The sequence below is a fragment of the Gastrolobium bilobum genome, unplaced genomic scaffold (assembly GCF_033153095.1).
Source record: "Gastrolobium bilobum isolate Gb01-03AN ecotype WA unplaced genomic scaffold, APGP_CSIRO_Gbil_v1 utg41735, whole genome shotgun sequence".
Taxonomy (NCBI): Eukaryota; Viridiplantae; Streptophyta; class Magnoliopsida; order Fabales; family Fabaceae; genus Gastrolobium; species Gastrolobium bilobum.
The window spans coordinates 54,798-71,699 of record NW_026895730.1 but is presented as its reverse complement, the minus strand read 5'-3'; the positions used below and the strand labels follow the sequence as shown (position 1 = coordinate 71,699).

The 16,902-nt window shown below is 36.9% G+C and overlaps 1 protein-coding gene, 1 long non-coding RNA gene and 1 other non-coding gene across 3 annotated transcripts; all 3 read right to left on the bottom strand.

Annotated features, from left to right (window-relative positions):
* Positions 1 to 827: 827 nt before the first annotated feature.
* Positions 828 to 934, bottom strand: LOC133294918 (small nucleolar RNA R71). Its single transcript, XR_009749266.1, has one exon. It is a non-coding gene; the product is annotated as a small nucleolar RNA R71 (small nucleolar RNA).
* A 2,518-nt stretch (positions 935 to 3,452) lies between these two features.
* Positions 3,453 to 4,737, bottom strand: LOC133294731 (uncharacterized). The gene is made up of 3 exons (XR_009749243.1): positions 4,587 to 4,737; positions 4,222 to 4,316; positions 3,453 to 3,568 (listed from the first exon to the last, which is right to left on the bottom strand). It is a non-coding gene; the product is annotated as an uncharacterized LOC133294731 (long non-coding RNA).
* Positions 4,738 to 11,826: 7,089 nt separating this feature from the next.
* On the bottom strand, positions 11,827 to 13,340 carry LOC133294823 (uncharacterized). The gene is made up of 2 exons (XM_061493581.1): positions 12,747 to 13,340; positions 11,827 to 12,630 (listed from the first exon to the last, which is right to left on the bottom strand). The coding sequence occupies exons 1-2, from the start codon at positions 13,338 to 13,340 to the stop codon at positions 11,827 to 11,829; spliced, it is 1,398 nt and encodes a 465-aa protein (XP_061349565.1).
* Positions 13,341 to 16,902: the final 3,562 nt, after the last annotated feature.

Sequence of the window (16,902 nt, the reverse complement as noted above, 5' to 3'; positions counted from 1 at the left end):
AACGATAAACTGGGCATTAATACTTCCTTTATTACTTGATGCGTACACTTGCGCACTTGAGTTGGAACTAAGGGAACGAATCTGTGTTCTTTAAGAACAGAGAAACGTCCCCTAGCAGAACTTGTATTTTTCCACCATCAGCAAACCACCCAACAAGTTTTTGGCGCCGTTGCCGGGGATAACAACACTAAATTTTGTTCTTATTTACTATTTTTAGTACATACTCTGTATATCTGACTTTACTTTTTATTTTTTTGTCATTAAATCTGCTGTACATATATAACTTGTGTTTATGGCTTATGAGTGAAGAGTTTGAAACAAATTCTAACCACTCAATTGAAGTACCTGAGTTTCTCTTTGATCCTGAACTATAACGTACACTTCATAGGAGAAGAAGAAACCTCAGGGAAGAAATTCTTGAAAACATGGCTGATCATAACAATAATGAAGATATTCCTCCTGAACAAAATTTCAGAACTTTGGCTGCTCCTTTCAGGAACAGACCAGACAGGGGAGTAATCCTCCCTCCTGTAGCACCTAATTTTGAACTGAAACCTATCATGTTTCACATGATTAGGGAAGCAGGGGTCTTCAAAAAATTCCCTGCGGAAGATCCTTACACACACCTCATCACATTCCAAGATATTTGTGATAATTTCAAAACTGAGGGTGTGACAGAAGGAAGCATGAGAATGAGGATGTTCCCTCACTCCTTGGTCTTAAAAGAAAAAACATGGATGAAAACTCTCACCCCTAGATCAATCCACACATGGGAAGAGCTCTCTAACAAATTCATAGAGAGGTTTCTCCCCATGTCTCGACAAGCTGATGTTAGAGCAGAAATCTCTAACTTCAGAATATTTTATGGAGAAAATCTCTATGAAGCATGGGAGAGATACAAGGACATCATAAGAAAATGTCCAAACCATGGGGTAGAGAGTTGGGGAGTATTACAATCTTTCTATAAGGGACTTGACCATACTTCTCAATCTCATTTAGATCTTGCTGCAGGAGGATATTTTTTTACAGGAACACTTGAATCAAGGTATGAAATCATAGAAGGAACTGCTGAAAGATGTCTCCAATGGCCAATAGACAGAGTGAATCCAGTAAGGAAACCAGGCATGCTAGAACTGGATAAACAAACTGCCATGGAAGCCTAGCTGGCATCACTCATGAATGAAGTGAAGAACCTGAAAGTCAACCAAGCAGCACCAAGGATGGAGGTCTTGCAACTAACAGCAGCTAAAACAGAACCATGCTCAGCCTGTGGTGACCTTCATGACTCAACAGACTGCCCATCCACTGCATTGGTGTGTTATGCAAAAAAATTTGGCAATAGGAACTTCACTAGAGACAATCAACAAGCAGGACACAATACCGATTCCGTTCCTGGAGGAATTATATCCAAAGATCAGAACCATAAACCCCAATGGAGGCCACCCATGAACCAAAGACCATTCAACACTCAACAGCAGTATTAGCAAGGCAACAGCAGTGGAACGTTTGGACCAAGGAGGAACAATTACGTTCCATTCCATAGAGATAACCAACGCATCAATAGCCTGGAAAATTATGTCAAGGAATATGTCACCAGGAATGATGCAGTGGTCAGGAACATTGAGTCCCATCTGGGACAGATTGCTGCCAATCTCCAAACAAGAACACCAGGATCACTACCAGGGGACACTGAGGTTCCCTCAACCACTTCTGAATCCACTTGAGAGGTAAGTACCTTGTCTAGCTAAGGACATTAAACTAAGCGCTGACTGGGAGGCAACCCAGTGGATACATTTGCTCTCTAACAAAGAGCAAAGTTTTGGGGTGGTTACTGTTAACCACATAGCTCCCAAAAAGGAGGGATCGTCTGATGTTCCACTCTAAAAAAAAAAGTCCAAATAAGGTACGTTCCGTTCCAGGAACGTAGTTTTGGGGTGGTCCCTGACCACACAACCCCAATTAAAAAAAAAAACCCCTCCTAGTTATCTTAGCTTAGTTTATATTCAGTACTGTTTATTTTAATTTCTTTCTGTTCCCTTGTAAATATTCTTTTTGCAATGAAAAAGACTTTTTGATCAAACTGTTTGGTACATACATTACAGTTATAGTATTAAGACTGCCCAATCTTTTTTGATTAACCAACATACATGAAACACAAAGTCATTGACTAATCATGCTTGCTCTTTCTTTGAGTACTTGAAATAGAAAAAGTGCAGGGAATTTAATCCTCAGATTTTTGAAGGAAGCTGATCTGTGTGAACCCAAGCTGGTAAGGAATGGAAAAAGGCTAAACACCCACTTTTGAGAGCATTCCTGAGGTGTAACCACAATGAAACTTCTCAACTTGCCTTGATGTTGTCAGTACTGCTGAAGAACAGATGAACTCCACTGCCAAGGATCAAACAGAACCACACATTCACCTTTACTCCATCATACCCCTCCTGGTCAACTAAAAAAGACAAGGAACAGACTCAAAAATGAACTAAAAGGACAGAAGAGAGAAAAGCAAAGAAAAAGGGGAACAACCATTCAAAAGAATTCAGAAAATATCAGAAAACCTTCCTCCAAAGGAGAAAAAAGGTACAAGAAAAGGTGTTCCCTAAAAAAGAAAAGGTCCAAGTTCAAAGGCACAAAAGCAAACGTTCCTTGACCCCACAAGTCAGACCACCATTCTTCCACATTTCCATACACTCACCCATCAAAGAACCTTGGAAAGGAAGACATTTCAAAAAAGAGTAAATTTGAAAAATTTTAAATATTAATTTTTTATTTAATAATTTTTTAATTTTTAACCAGTGTCTTAATAACATATATATGCAAAACCCACGATAAAAAACACAAAGATGACATGACTCTATTTTTGTTATTATAAAATTATATTATTATTAATTTAACAACATGTTGAAGAACATTAAAGACAAAGTAAGTTGACTTTTTTTTAACTTATAAAGCTTAATTGAATAACTAACATGAAGTCCTCCGTGACATTAATTAGGGGAAGGAATATTGCTGATGTTTTGGTAATGACGGCCGCAAACAGTGTTTTGGAAGAAATTTATTTCAAACCAAATCAGTTCTTTGGCCCATTCTAATCAAAATTAATAATTAAATAAATACTAGTCATAATAACATAAAATAAAAAGCTTTAAAAATGGCAGGTTGCAAAAAAGTGCTGCACAAGAACAATAAATTGAGAGATAGTCTTGGGAATAGAGATACATTTCAATATTGATATATATCAAATTAAAAGGCCCAATCACAAAACCAAGGGTTACGACCTAAAGCAAAATATCATTCTTAGCTAACAATATACTTCAACGTAATTATAAATTAAAAGTCACTATTCCATCCAAATTTTATAGACAGGAATCTAAGAAGCCAAAGAATGCAAAAGGAACGAAATTTGAACATGAAGTTTTTGAGACATGGAAACAGAAAGTTCAAGCAAATACCAGGTTCACGTTCTCATGCATCACACATGAAGAGAGTGCAAGCCGCACAATAAAACTACATAAATCCATTGCATGCCTGGTCCTCTTCTCGCTTTAACACCATTTTGCTTTCTCATCTTTTAAACACAAAGGACTAATGAATAAAGATGAAAAACAAACCAAACCAAACCAAACCAAACAAACAAGGCCATGACAGTACATGAAACTGCAAATTCATAAATAGGTATCATATATAAAGTTAAGAGAGTTTCATTACAAGCATGAGTGGTCCTTCTTTTAAAACTGTAGACACCCAAAATCAGGATCATCTCCTTAATTAACTTAACACTACGAGCTAACGTAAAAAGGAAAAAATTCCCATAAACTATATGGAGTCATCTAGGAAAAAGGAAAGGTCCACCAAGAACAGAGGATATGGATCTTTTCAAAACATATATATAGCTAGCTAGCTATCAAGTCATTAAACTAATAATTATCACCTTAACCAAAATTTTCCCACAACCAAAAATTTATGGAATCCGATCCATATAATCTCTATAATACTCCAATTTAGGGAAACTTTCACATTAAACAACTACAACTTTCAGGAGAATGAGACAAGGACTAGGATTGCCACATAATAAACCCAACTTAAAGTTACAAAATATCTAATATCGATTTCAATCCCATGTGAAAATAAAAATAAGACTTTAAGTATATATATTTCAAACAAGAAATCACCTCATGCAGACAAGGATGCTCATACTATATGACAGAGAAGAAGGGTTACCTGGATCCCAACACGGGATGAACGAGACACATGCCTTTTCTTATTATCCTTGTCTTTGTCTTTGTTCACTTTCGTGATTTTTCCAGCCACAAGTCCTAATTTTTTTTACAGGATGAAAGGTTGTCAAACTGGGATTGGAAACATCTATTTTTCTATGTATATTTTTCTTTAAAATAATAAAAAATCAAAAATTAAAATGTGAAGATACAGAGTAGTTAAGGTCCCGTCCCAGAATCCTCAGAGAAAGAGATATGAAGATATGAAGATACATTCGACCAAACTAAAATTATAAGATGTACATAAGAAGGGGAATGTCAAAGGGGAATGACAGTGAAAATGGTATCTTGACGGAAATGGTAGCTCACCGGCGGTGGGTAACAGTGGTTGTCACTAGCGGTGGGTAATGGTACCTCCCAGAATCCTCGTATGAAAGAGACGAAGTTCAATGCTTTCTCACTGGCGGTGGGTAACAGTGGCTCACTCGTGCTTCAATGCTTTCTTCACCCAAATGACCATGAGACGAAGTCAGAAAGGGATGAAGTGAGAAATGAAGTGGGAAAGCCCTAAACCAAGACTTTTGGGATCCCAATTGGTGGAAATTGCACAAATTTTGTGAGGGATAATTAAAATTTTGAGGAAATTGGTACAATTTAATAAAATTGGATGGTGACATTAGTTCCAACTCTTCCTTTAGTCAAATTGGTAAATTGTGTAGCAACATAGTTGGTCCAACTTGGAGGGCAAGTTTTCGATTCTTGCCTCCATATATTTTTACAATATTGTATCACTATTTTTAATGTATAATCTTATTATTGGATAAATATTTTTAATGTATAATCTTAATTATATATATCTTTAATGTATAATAATAATTGAAATTTTATTTAATTATAATATTAAGTATAATTTATTTTATTTACAATATTTATTAACATATCTTTTACTTATAATATATATTAAAATTTATAATATTTTTAATTTAAAACTTTCATTAGTTATGATATTATTTAACAAAATTAAATTCTATAATATTATTCATCAAAAATTTCATTTATAGTACTGATCATCATAATGAGTGTAACATTTGCTTAAATTATTTCAACACTATCCATATATTTTTATTTATTGTACAAGATAATTTGATCACGTATACTCATACGAAGAGAAAATAGAAATTAAGAATAAATTCATGTGTTAAATATCATTCTGTTTCCTCGTCACTGTATAAAGTTCTATTGAGAAACAAAAAACGAAGACCACTGCCCTTTCTGACTGTAGCTGCACGAATCCCTCTTTGCGAAATTCAATCGACAAACTGACCGTTAGATATAAAAGTATAATGGGTGTAACCCTTCCTAAAAATATTTTAGCACCATCCAACGGTGAATTTAAGATAAAACCTTCTCTCAATATTGCTGCCTCCAACAAGAAAAGCCACCGTCGGATATGAAGAATGATGAGTCGGGAAGCCAACAAAATCTCAGCTAGACTGAGCGGTAGATGAAGGATATCTCGTAGAATGATCAAAGATTGCTCCTTCCTCAATTCTCCTGCGAAGTTTTTGAAATTGTTCTCTCTCTATTTTCTCTTATAGTGACTGATATTCACACTCCCTTGTCTTCAAAATGCTATTCATGCACATTCAAAATGGCTGATGGACATCTTGAATTGGGAACCCTAGCTTTCTTTATTGGGGTGGACTTGACTTTTAATTAAGTGGTTAAAGCCCAACTACAAAGACCAATGCCCTTTTTGGTGGCACCGGAAGCATGTGTCACTTTTCATTTATTTGTACAGTGATGACGGCGAGGGTGGCTAGAACGAGTCTCATTCAAACATTTTTCTCTGCTTCTACCTTTTCAATCATTTGTACGCACCTTAAATTTTAATAGAGTCTTATCTTTCCAACGATTAACTCACATAGGCACTATTGTCACTACACACACTTAATGTTTGCCACAAGAGGATACGGCGACCCATTTAATGACTTTTTCTCATACGCATATTGCATCTTTTCTATATAGTCTTCTCCTAACTGTAATGACACCTTCCCAATTTATCCCCTTGTCCTTTTAAAATTTGATTTATATGTGTTTTTTGAATTTTGTGAGGGAATATCATCCCTCGCAATTTGCGAGGGAGTATATTCCCTCGCAATGAGGGAGTATATTCCCTCGCAAATTGCGAGGGAAATAGCGAGGGAAATTATGAAATTTCAGTTGCAATTTTTGATCCTACATTTTGCAATGGAACTTCCGTCGCCAACGTTTTCCGTCACTAGTTTCCGTCACAGAGTTATGATTTTTGCGAGGGATTTAATTCTCTAGCAAATTGCGACGGAACTGCAACGGATTCTGCGACGGTGTTGTAGTGAAGGGAATTTCGCCAATTTTCCGTCGCAAGTGTACTTCCCTTGCAAATTCCCTTGCAGTTTGTGAGGGAAATTTTCCCTCGCAAATTTCCCTCACTATTAGCGACTTTTCTAGTAGTGAAAGCTGAACCAGAAGCAATGTCTGAGATCTGATGAAGACAAAGATGAGATGATGAAGGTCCCGTACCAATCCGTCGTCGGAAGCTTGATGTATGCAATGGTTTGCACTAGACCCGACTTGGCGTATGCTGTTGGAACGGTAAGCCGATATATGTCAAACCCCGACAAAGATCACTGGGAAGCAGTGAAGTGGATCTTCAAGTACCTCCGAGGTACGGCCAATTTATGCCTCCGATTTGGAGAAGGTAAAGCCGAGTTGCAAGGCTACTCGGATTCTAATTTAGGGGGAGATTTCGACTCGAGGAAATCGACGACGAGATATATGATGAGATTTGCCAGAGGAGCTGTCTCTTGGCAATCAAGACTACAGAAATATGTTGCACTATCAACAAATGAGGCTGAGTACATTGCCACTACTGAGGCAAGCAAAAAGATGTTGTGGATGAAGAAGTTCTTCATGGAACTCGGCCATGATCAAGACAAGTACGAGTTGGGTTTTGACAATCAAAGCGCAATCCATCTTACGAAGAATTCGACCTATCACTCCCGCACTAAGCACATTGATGTGAGGTATCACTAGATCTGGGATGTGGTGGAAGGTGGAGAGCTCGAACTCGTCAAAGTGCACAATGACCAAAATTGGTCCGACATGATGACGAAGCCGGTTCCAACAAGAAAATTTGAAGACTGCTGTGAAGGAGCTGGGCTGATGCTAAAGCCGACGCATTGAAGTCGGAGGAGAGATTTGTTGGGCTTTCTCCTTCAATGCTAAGCCCAAGCCCATTGAAGGGTTTCCTAAAAACCCTAACCCTAGATCTCACCTCCTCTATATATTCATTAGTTGTGGGTGGAGGCTAGGTTAAGAGATTAGAGAGAAAATTTGAGGGAATTATTTGAGAGATTTGAGCAAAGCTATATGCTTTATATTTGAGAGATCTCTAGAGAGTTTGAGTGAAACATCTCTAGGGAGGTTTGATTATCACCATTGTTGGAAAGGTTGAGTTAACCACCACATTGGTGAGTTTGATTATTTGTAACCATTATCTTTATAGTGGATTTTGATCTGGACTAGGTCCCGTGGGTTTTTACTTCTTTATTGGAGAAGATTTTCCCACGTTAAAAATTGCTTGTGTTCTCTCTCTCTTCTTCTTCTCTCTCTCTCCTGTTTGCGTTTTGATTTTTCCGCTGCGCTGCCTGACATGGTGAAGTTCAGGCCGAGGTATTGCCGAGATCCGAGATCAGAATCTTGTTGATTGACTTCCGCACAAAGGTTGCTTAGCCGAGCTTGAGGGAACCGAGTTCCCAACAATCTTTGACCTCAATTCTCTATTGGTTTTCTCTCATTGGAAGTATTGAAAGAAACCTTATTGGAGATGCAGATTCAGCTTGCCGGAGATCTTGATGCTGACGGAGGCAGTATACAGAACATACACGGTGAGCTGCAGCTTGGCAAATCCAAAGCTGAACTTAGCTTCCTTTGTCACCACATCCATGGAGGAAGAATGCAACATGCTTGTTATGGAATCCATCAACAAGAACTACGTCAACATGGATAAGGACCTGTCCCCCTTGACCTTCATGCACTTTCTCCATTTTTTATCTTCCCATAACTATAACATTTTACCTGCATATATTGGACCAAATGAGTATACTTCACCATCATAAATTGATATAGACATACCATGGATACAATTTATGGTAGTTATAGCATTTGGCACCATTGATTCAAAGCACAAAAATGATTCGTTTAATTAGTAAGTGGTTACTTTTTGATATATAATGATATATTTTTTTTGGAGGTTATTGTTCTTGAGGTAGAAAAATGAATCATTCTTATTAATTATGTAAAACGATTACATAGTTCATATATATACAATCACTGGTTGAAGCTTAAAGGTTTACAACAAAATCCTAACTAACTAACAAACTGAGAACTAAATAAGTTATTCTTCATCTGTCGTGATTGGTTCCACGTGGCTTGATCCTGTGTGAGAAAGAGAAGTTAGTTTGATGAGTTGGTCCTGGATCAATTAGCTTTGGGCTTGAGTCAGATGGGCCTGACTCTGGTAAGACGCCCCCGCAAGCTGGACTGAGGAGATTGACGAGGCCCAGCTTGGAAATACCAAAAACGAACGTTGAGGAAGACAAAGATTTGGTGAAGATATCTGCGAGCTAATGAGCTGAGGACACAGGAAGAAGACGAAGCAGGCCAGAACAAATTTTGTCACGAGTAACATGACAATCGATGTCAATATGCTTGGAGCGTTCGTGGAACGTTGCATTGTGAGCAAGATACACAGCGAAGCGGTTGTCACAGTAAACAGAGGCAGTGTGCCATGGTAGACCAAGATCATGGAAAAGGTATTGGAACCATTGTAATTCGCAAGATAAGCTAGCTAGAGCTCTGTATTCTGCTTCTGAAGAAGAACGAGAAACAGTGGTTTGTTTCTTCGAACGCCAAGCAACCAGTGAATCACCTATGAAAACGCAGAAGCAAATAATAATTTGCGAGTAAGAGGGCAGCATGCCCAGTCAGAATCAGCAAAGGCTCGTATGCATAAGGAGCTATGTGAAGAATAGAAGAGCCCAGTAGCAGGAGCATTCTTCAAATACCGTAAAATACGGTGAGCAGCAGTAAGATGGTGATCACAAGGAGAAGCAACAAATTGACTCAAATAATGCACAACATATGCAATGTCTGGCTGGGTTGTGGTTAGATATAGTAACCTACCAATGAGGCGACGATAAATGGAGGCATCTGACAACGGAGGGCTTTACGCTTGAGTGGCAGATAAAGATGGAACTATTGGGGTAGCTACCGGTTTGGCAGCAAAGATGCCAGTATCCGTCAGTAATTCCAGTGCATATTTTCGTTGGTTGAGAAGTATGCCAGACTTTGAGCGAGCCACTTCTAAGCCAAGAAAATAACATAACTTGCCAAGATCCTTAATGCGAAAATGTTCATGAAGGAAGTCTTTAACCCGTTGAATTTCAGTCATAGAGTCACCTGAGAGTACCACATCATCAACATAAATGAGGAGTACTGTGAAGGAAGTGGCAATTCGAAGTGTAAACATGGAGTTATCTGCTTGAGCTTGAATATATCCCAAAGACAGAAGTGCAGAGGACAGCTTGGCATGCCATTGACGGCTGGCTTGTTGGAGCCCATACAACGATTTTTGGAGCTTGCAAACTAGATTTCCAGATGATAGACCAGGAAAAAGGTCCATGTATACCTCTTCATTGAGGTTTCCATGTAAAAATGCATTGTCAACGTCTAACTGCTCAAGGAACCAACTTTTGGCCGAAGCTATGACAAGCAATGTGCGTACATAAGTCAACTTTGCAACTGGTGAGAATATATCAAAATAATCCAGTCCTTCTTGCTGTGTGAAGCCCTTGGCAACCAAGTGTGCTTTGTATCTTTCGATGGACCCATTGGATTGATATTTGATTGTATAAATCCACTTGGATCCAATCGTTTGTTTGTTAGGAGGAAGTGGCACCATTACCCAAGTATTATTCAATTTTAAAGCATCCAATTCTTTTGTCATGGCTTGCTGCCAATGTTTGAACTTGGCAGCTTGTGTGTATATGTGTGGTTCAATATGAGAGAATGAGTTGAGACAAAAATGCTGATATGAGGGAGTGCAAGTATCATATGAAATAAAGTTGGATAAGGGGTACCTGGTGGGAAAAGTGGAATCACATAGAGTACTTTTGGTAGCCGTGGAAAGCCCAACATGATAATCAATAAGGCACCTTGGAGGAACTCGATCACGTGAAGAACGGCGAAGGTTGGCATGCATGATGACATCTGGCTGAGACGTGGCTTGATATGAGGATGTGGATTCATGCAGTGTATCAGTGGCAGGGGATGATGATTTAAAATTTGATGGTTGATGGGGTTCAGTGAGGACATGTAAGTGGTTTGGTGGTGGGTTGTTTATAGTGAGTGGAATAGGTGATGGGACATGAGTTGATCCCTGGATGGAGCTTGGGTTGACAACTGGTGTATTTGATGATAAGGAAGAAGGAGCACGCGGCTGTATATGTGGGTTAAAGATATCATAAAAAGGGTTGTTTGGGTGGTGTGGATCAGATGATTGTGATGGTGAGTCGTCTGATGTATGAGCTATATGAAAGGGAATATGTGATTCATAAAACATCACATTCCTTGAAATGAAAAACTCTCTGGAATTCAAATCATACAGGAGATAGCCTTTTGTTCCCTCTTTGAATCCTAAGAACACAGCCTTGCGAGCTCGAGGAGTGAATTTGGTGCGGTGAGACAATAGGGTGGAGGCATAACATAAACAACCATATACTTTGAGGTGTGTCAGCAATGGAAGCTTTCTATACAATTTCTGGTATGGTGTTTTATTGGCCAGAAGAAGGGAGCATAACAGATTGATAACATAAGCAGCATGAAGAATGGCATAACTCCAGAATGGAATTGGAAGATTAGCTTGAAACATGAAGGCACAGGCTACATTCAGCAAATGTTGGTGCTTGCGTTCAACCAAACCATTTTGCTGTGGGGTCTCAACACAACTGGTTTGGTGAATAATTCCTTTTTGCATATAGAATTCAGTCATAGCAAATTATATTCCATTGTCATTGCAGATGGATTTAATGGAAGCTTTAAATTGTGTCTCAGCAAATGTAACAAAATCATGAGTGTGCTGACGAGCATCACTTTTGTGTTTCATAAGAAATATCCATGTAAATCGGGAATAGTCATCAACCACAGTAAGAAAGAAACGATAACCATTTATTGAGGTAGTAGAGAATGGACCCCAGATATCAGTATGTGTCAAATCAAATATTCCATTGGTGTTAGTCTCACTGGAATTAAAAGGGAGCCTTCGCTGTTTTGCTAAGTGACACACATCACATGGATTTACATGTGTAGAGGGAATAAAAGGAAAATACAAAGACATATTATGTAAGACATTCTTTGAGAGGTGCCCCAATCTTCTATGCCATAAGACAGAATCTTCTGGACTGCTTGTGATAGCTCCACAACTGCTATCTGCTTTATTTGTGTGTTGGGACCCTTTATTGATTATCATGTACAAGCCATTTCTCCTTTCATCTGTACCAATCATCCTCTATGATGGGATCTGTTTGATGAAGCATAGTGCAGAATCAAAGGTGAGTGAACAGTTAAGGGTTGTGATGAGTTTTGATACAGAAATCAGATTGACATGAAATTGTGGGATATAGAGTGTGTCATGGAGAATTAAATCGGATGTTAAGTGAATGGTGCCTGAATAATGAGCATAAACTTGAGAACCACTTGGGAGAATTACTGAAAGAGGAGTAATAGCATGAATTGAAGCAAAAGCAGAAATAGAATGTGTAATGTGGTCTGTTGCACCTGTGTCCACAATCCATTGAGTATTTGGGCTACCTGATATGTCGTTTCTTTCTGCTGTGTTTATGCTGGAAACTTGGGCCATATTGCTCACATGATTTGTTGCAAGTGCAGTAAGAGGACCAGTAGGGGGAGACTGATGCAGAAGTTCCATCAATTGGTGATACTCACTTTCGGTCATGTGCATGTACGGTTCTGATTGTGAGGCAACCGAAACATCTTGATGGAAGTTGTTAGAATCTGTGCTTGCAGCATTTGTGTTGGAAGTTCTAGTGCTTGCGCGGTAGCTTGGTGGAAACCCATGTAGCTGATAACATGTCTCAATTGTATGATTGCTTCTGCCACAATGAGTGCATATGCGGTTAGGTTGAGATCTGCCTCCAAAACTTCGACCTTTTCCTCTGCCATTGAATGTGCCAGTAAATCGGCCTCCATTCTGGCCTCCATAACTAGGACCGTGCATGCCTCCATAACTAGGACCGTGTTGGCCTCCATAACTAGGACCTCCTCTTCGGTTTGTGACATTGAAAACTGATGACTGATTCGCATCAGGAACATGATTGTCCAATTTGAATTGCCTTTCTTCTTAGAAACAAGTGAAAAAGATCTATTGATATTTGGTAATAGACTTATCAGCATGATTTAAGACCTTACAAATGCAAATTGATCGGTTAATCCTCTCAAGAACCGTATAACTTGCTCTTGCTCTCGATACTCTCTCATTCTGGTGATTGCTCCACACACACATGGAACAACACAGATGCAATTAGGGAGAGGTTTGAGATTGTCTAACTCGTTCCAAACTGTTTTGAGGTGTGTATAATAATCAACAACAGATCTGTCTCCCTGATGCAATCGAAAAGCCTCTTCCATTAGATCTGAGATTCGAAACACATCTCCTTGAGAAAATCGTTCTTGTAAATCCAACCAGGTATCACGAGCAAGTTCTATCCATATGATTGATTTCACTATGGACGTTGATATGGATTTTTGAATCCACGCCATCACCATCGTATCACATCGTTGCCAAGCAGCAAACGTAGGTTTGTCTGGATTTGGTGGAGGAATGCTTCCATCGATGAAACCGAGCTTGTTTTTGGAAATTAAAGCCATTTTCATCCCTCGAGCCCATGAGTGATAGTTTTCACCATTTAAGAGTGGTGAAACCAAAACTAAAGCTGGACTTTCATTCGGATGCAAGAACAAAGGATTTGTTTGTGGATTAGGAACGGGAACAAGATCTGCCATGGAACTGATTGAAGAAGAAGCGAATCAGAAAAAAAAATCAGAAAAAAAGGAAGAGCGAACGAAAAAGGAAAAACTCTTCAAAGCAGAATACCAGAGCTCAATGAGAGCTCTGATACCATCTTGAGGTAGAAAAATGAATCATTCTTATTAATTATGTAAAACGATTACATAGTTCATATATATACAATCACTGGTTGAAGCTTAAAGGTTTAAAACAAAATCCTAACTAACTAACAAACTGAGAACTAAATCAGTTATTCTTCATCTGTCGTGATTGGTTCCACGTGGCTTGATCCTGTGTGAGAAAGAGAAGTTAGTTTGATGAGTTGATCCTGGATCAATTAGCTTTGGGCTTGAGTCAGATGGGCCTGACTCTGGTAAGAATTGTTGTCTTCTAATTGGAAAAACTAAGACCCAAAAAAAAGAGAAGAATTTTGCTTTTTGAATCTGTATATACTTTGGAAAATGAAAGTGATATTATTTTGAGTTTTATTAATGTTATGTTATATAACTTAAGTTTTGTTTCCAACACACACACAACAAAAGGGAGAGAGAAAGTGGAATAATGAAAGAGAAAGAAAAATATATAGACCACACCTCTTTAATGTGTGTGTAGGAAAGTGAAGTTGTATTATGTTACATGATAAACATAAAACTCTATTATTTTTGGTGTTTGACCCTCACTTATCTTCTTCTTCTTTTTATTAGTGTTGTACTTTTTTGCAAACAGAATCAATGTTTCAACGTGATAGCATATTTGTTCAATGCTGAAATTGGAAAAAAAATGGGACTGCAAATTGATAGCAGGAACTCTAGGTCATCCAAGGCCATAATGCTGGCAGGCCTTGCATTCAAGAAGAAGCTGTAGATCAAGCGCAAGGCTGAGTACATTAGGACAACCCCTATGATAAGCCCAACATAATCATATGGTTGCAAGCGGTGCCTCGTGTTCGCAGTTGACAACTCCGACATACTCTGTGGCAAAGTATGTTAGAATTTTTTTATAATTAGTGTAAGCTTCAATTAATGGTAGTTTTTATGGTTTTAATAAAATTGGACTAAGTCATGATGATTCATATAGTGATACAGTATAGAACCCATTTAATCAAGTGATTCTTTGGTTTGATCTTGTATATCTAGAGTGTGGCGTAACAATGTAAGTCTAACCCATAAATTTAGGATGGAAAAAAGATTAGGGTTAATAAGTTTGGTTAGGTTTTCTATGCATCACATTATGTTACAGCTTGTCACATTGACATTTGTGAACAGGAGTGATGTAAGACAATCTTGAGATATCAAGAATCATGTTTACAACAAGTAAGTCTAATTCTTTTGATGTTCAAATTTGATATAATCTTCTTTTTGTGATTTTTTACAACTTTGTTATAAAAATTGTATATGTTCAAAGGAAAATACTACTCTCATTTTACATGAAATAATTATTTCATTTTGTCTCACTTCGAAGATCGCACTCTTTTTTTTTTTTTTTAACGGTGAGCCCCACTTCGATTCAGTCTGTAGCACGAGAGAACTACTCTCATGCATTATGAGAGTAATATTCTCCATGTTCAAATTATTAAAAACTGTTACGGTAACTGAAGTTAAATACATATATTGTTAAGCTCGTTCCCATATAAACACGATTCACTGACACGAATTATCATTCCTATTTAAAGTAATATTTTTTTATCGTTATTATTATTATTGATAATTTAACATGTTAAATTTAAATCTCCAAAAAAAAAAAAAAGGTTAGATTTTGCTTTTATTATCTTTTAAAAAAGTCTGCCTTCTTTCCAGCGATGAGCCGGGCCAGATCCAAAATCAATAGTACTACTTCGGGCCAACTTAAAAATCTTTGTTGCTCTTGTTGCTTCTTATGTTCTTATTTTGGGCACAGAGAGCCTTGAGTAAATTTTACAAGTAATGATCACATAATGACTTTAATTTTGTGGCATATATTGTAAAAATCCGATTAGATAATTTGGACAGCTAAATCTTGTAAGTTACTATTTCAACACGTAGAAAGTAGACACTCCTCATTCCCACGATCAAGACAGACAAAAAGCAAAGTCTACATCCTCTAATGTACTGTGGGTTTTGCTGGGGGTGGAGGATAATTGTGGAAAAAAATATTTTAAAATCTTTGAACAGAAAAGAATTATGCTAATGGTTAGAATGCATTATTCAGAGGAAAATGATGTTTATAATGCATTATTCAAAGGAAAATGATGGATTTAATTTAACTTAACTAATTTTTAAGTTTCCCCAATTTGATATATTTTAGAGAAAAAGTTTACTAAAATATCATTATTTTCTTAATTATAAAAAAATCATCAAATGTCTTATTTGAAATCTAGTATAGATATAATTGTTAATAAAATAATTATTTCAAAAAATATATATTATAATTAACTGTTTTATTTAACTATTATTTTTTTCTTTTCTTGGTTTGTTTTGATGAGGAAGGAATATTATCATTTACCCATTGTATCTCTTTTCCTATTTATTTTTTTTGATTTTTCAAGATATCCTTGGCCGATAGCCGAAGACTAATCATTTCGAAACGGGAGATCAAATTAAGTGGATAAACTTCTCCCAACAAAGGGTGACATCATTCATCTCATATAGGGTGACATTATTTTTTTTTATTAATGTGTTCCTATTTGATCAATGTTTAATCAATATTACTTAATTTATTTGTTTATTTATTCGAGTAAGTGTTGGTGAGATAAGACAAATTGACATATAATTTAAGAAGGGATAGAATAATAAATTTTTTTTTTAAAATAAAGGCCAAATGGTCATAGAAAAATATATGGTTTGTATAATAGTATCAAAGCAATATTACTTTCAACATCTCTCACACTCTTTTACTTTTAATTTTTCTTGGGTTAAATCATTTCTGAGAACCTTGACAAATTAAGGGCATTTGACTAAGAAATATGGAATTGTGTGGAGTCTGTAATCTTTTTATGAGGGGCTTGTCATGTGGATTAAATTGGCAACCACCTGGCTACTTCCAACTAAATAAAGCTCAAAATCACCTAAGTTGATGTGTTGTATATATTTCATAAAGTGTGGTTCAATTGGCCAATTGTGTCTCATGACAAAACTCTTAAAATATATAATTTGGGATTGTGTGGTCTACCACCCATGTGAACAAATACAACTAATTCAAATTGGTGGAAACTTGTATGATCACGTAAAGAGAGAAATAGGTTCTAATTTGTTTTATTTGTCCGTGGATGCTTTAGAAGAAGAGAGAAAGGAATTAACAAAGGTAAAATTAACTAATAATCGGATCATTAATCGTCACATGTTTTAGTGTGGAGACTAATAATTTTCTTTGTCAAATAGTTAAAAATATAAAATTTACTGAAGAAAGAGAATAATAAATTTAACTTTTATAAATTTTTATGAAATACTCACACTATTATTAATTATTACGCAATTAATATTTTCTTTCACTTGTTAATATTAAGTTTAAAGTAAAAAAAAAAAACTGATATTAACTTTTTGGAGCAGGTTAAAAAAATTTAACACCTCGTGTGAATTTTTT

What these genes read in the sequence shown, in the direction of transcription:
- LOC133294823 (XM_061493581.1), bottom strand. Translation starts at nt 13,340, where the DNA reads ATGGCAGATCTTGTTCCCGTTCCTAATCCACAAACAAATCCTTTGTTC. An exon ending in TAACCGATCAATTTGCATTT is followed by an intron (nt 12,631 to 12,746) that starts GTAAGGTCTTAA and finishes GATGCGAATCAG; the next exon opens with TCATCAGTTTTCAATGTCAC.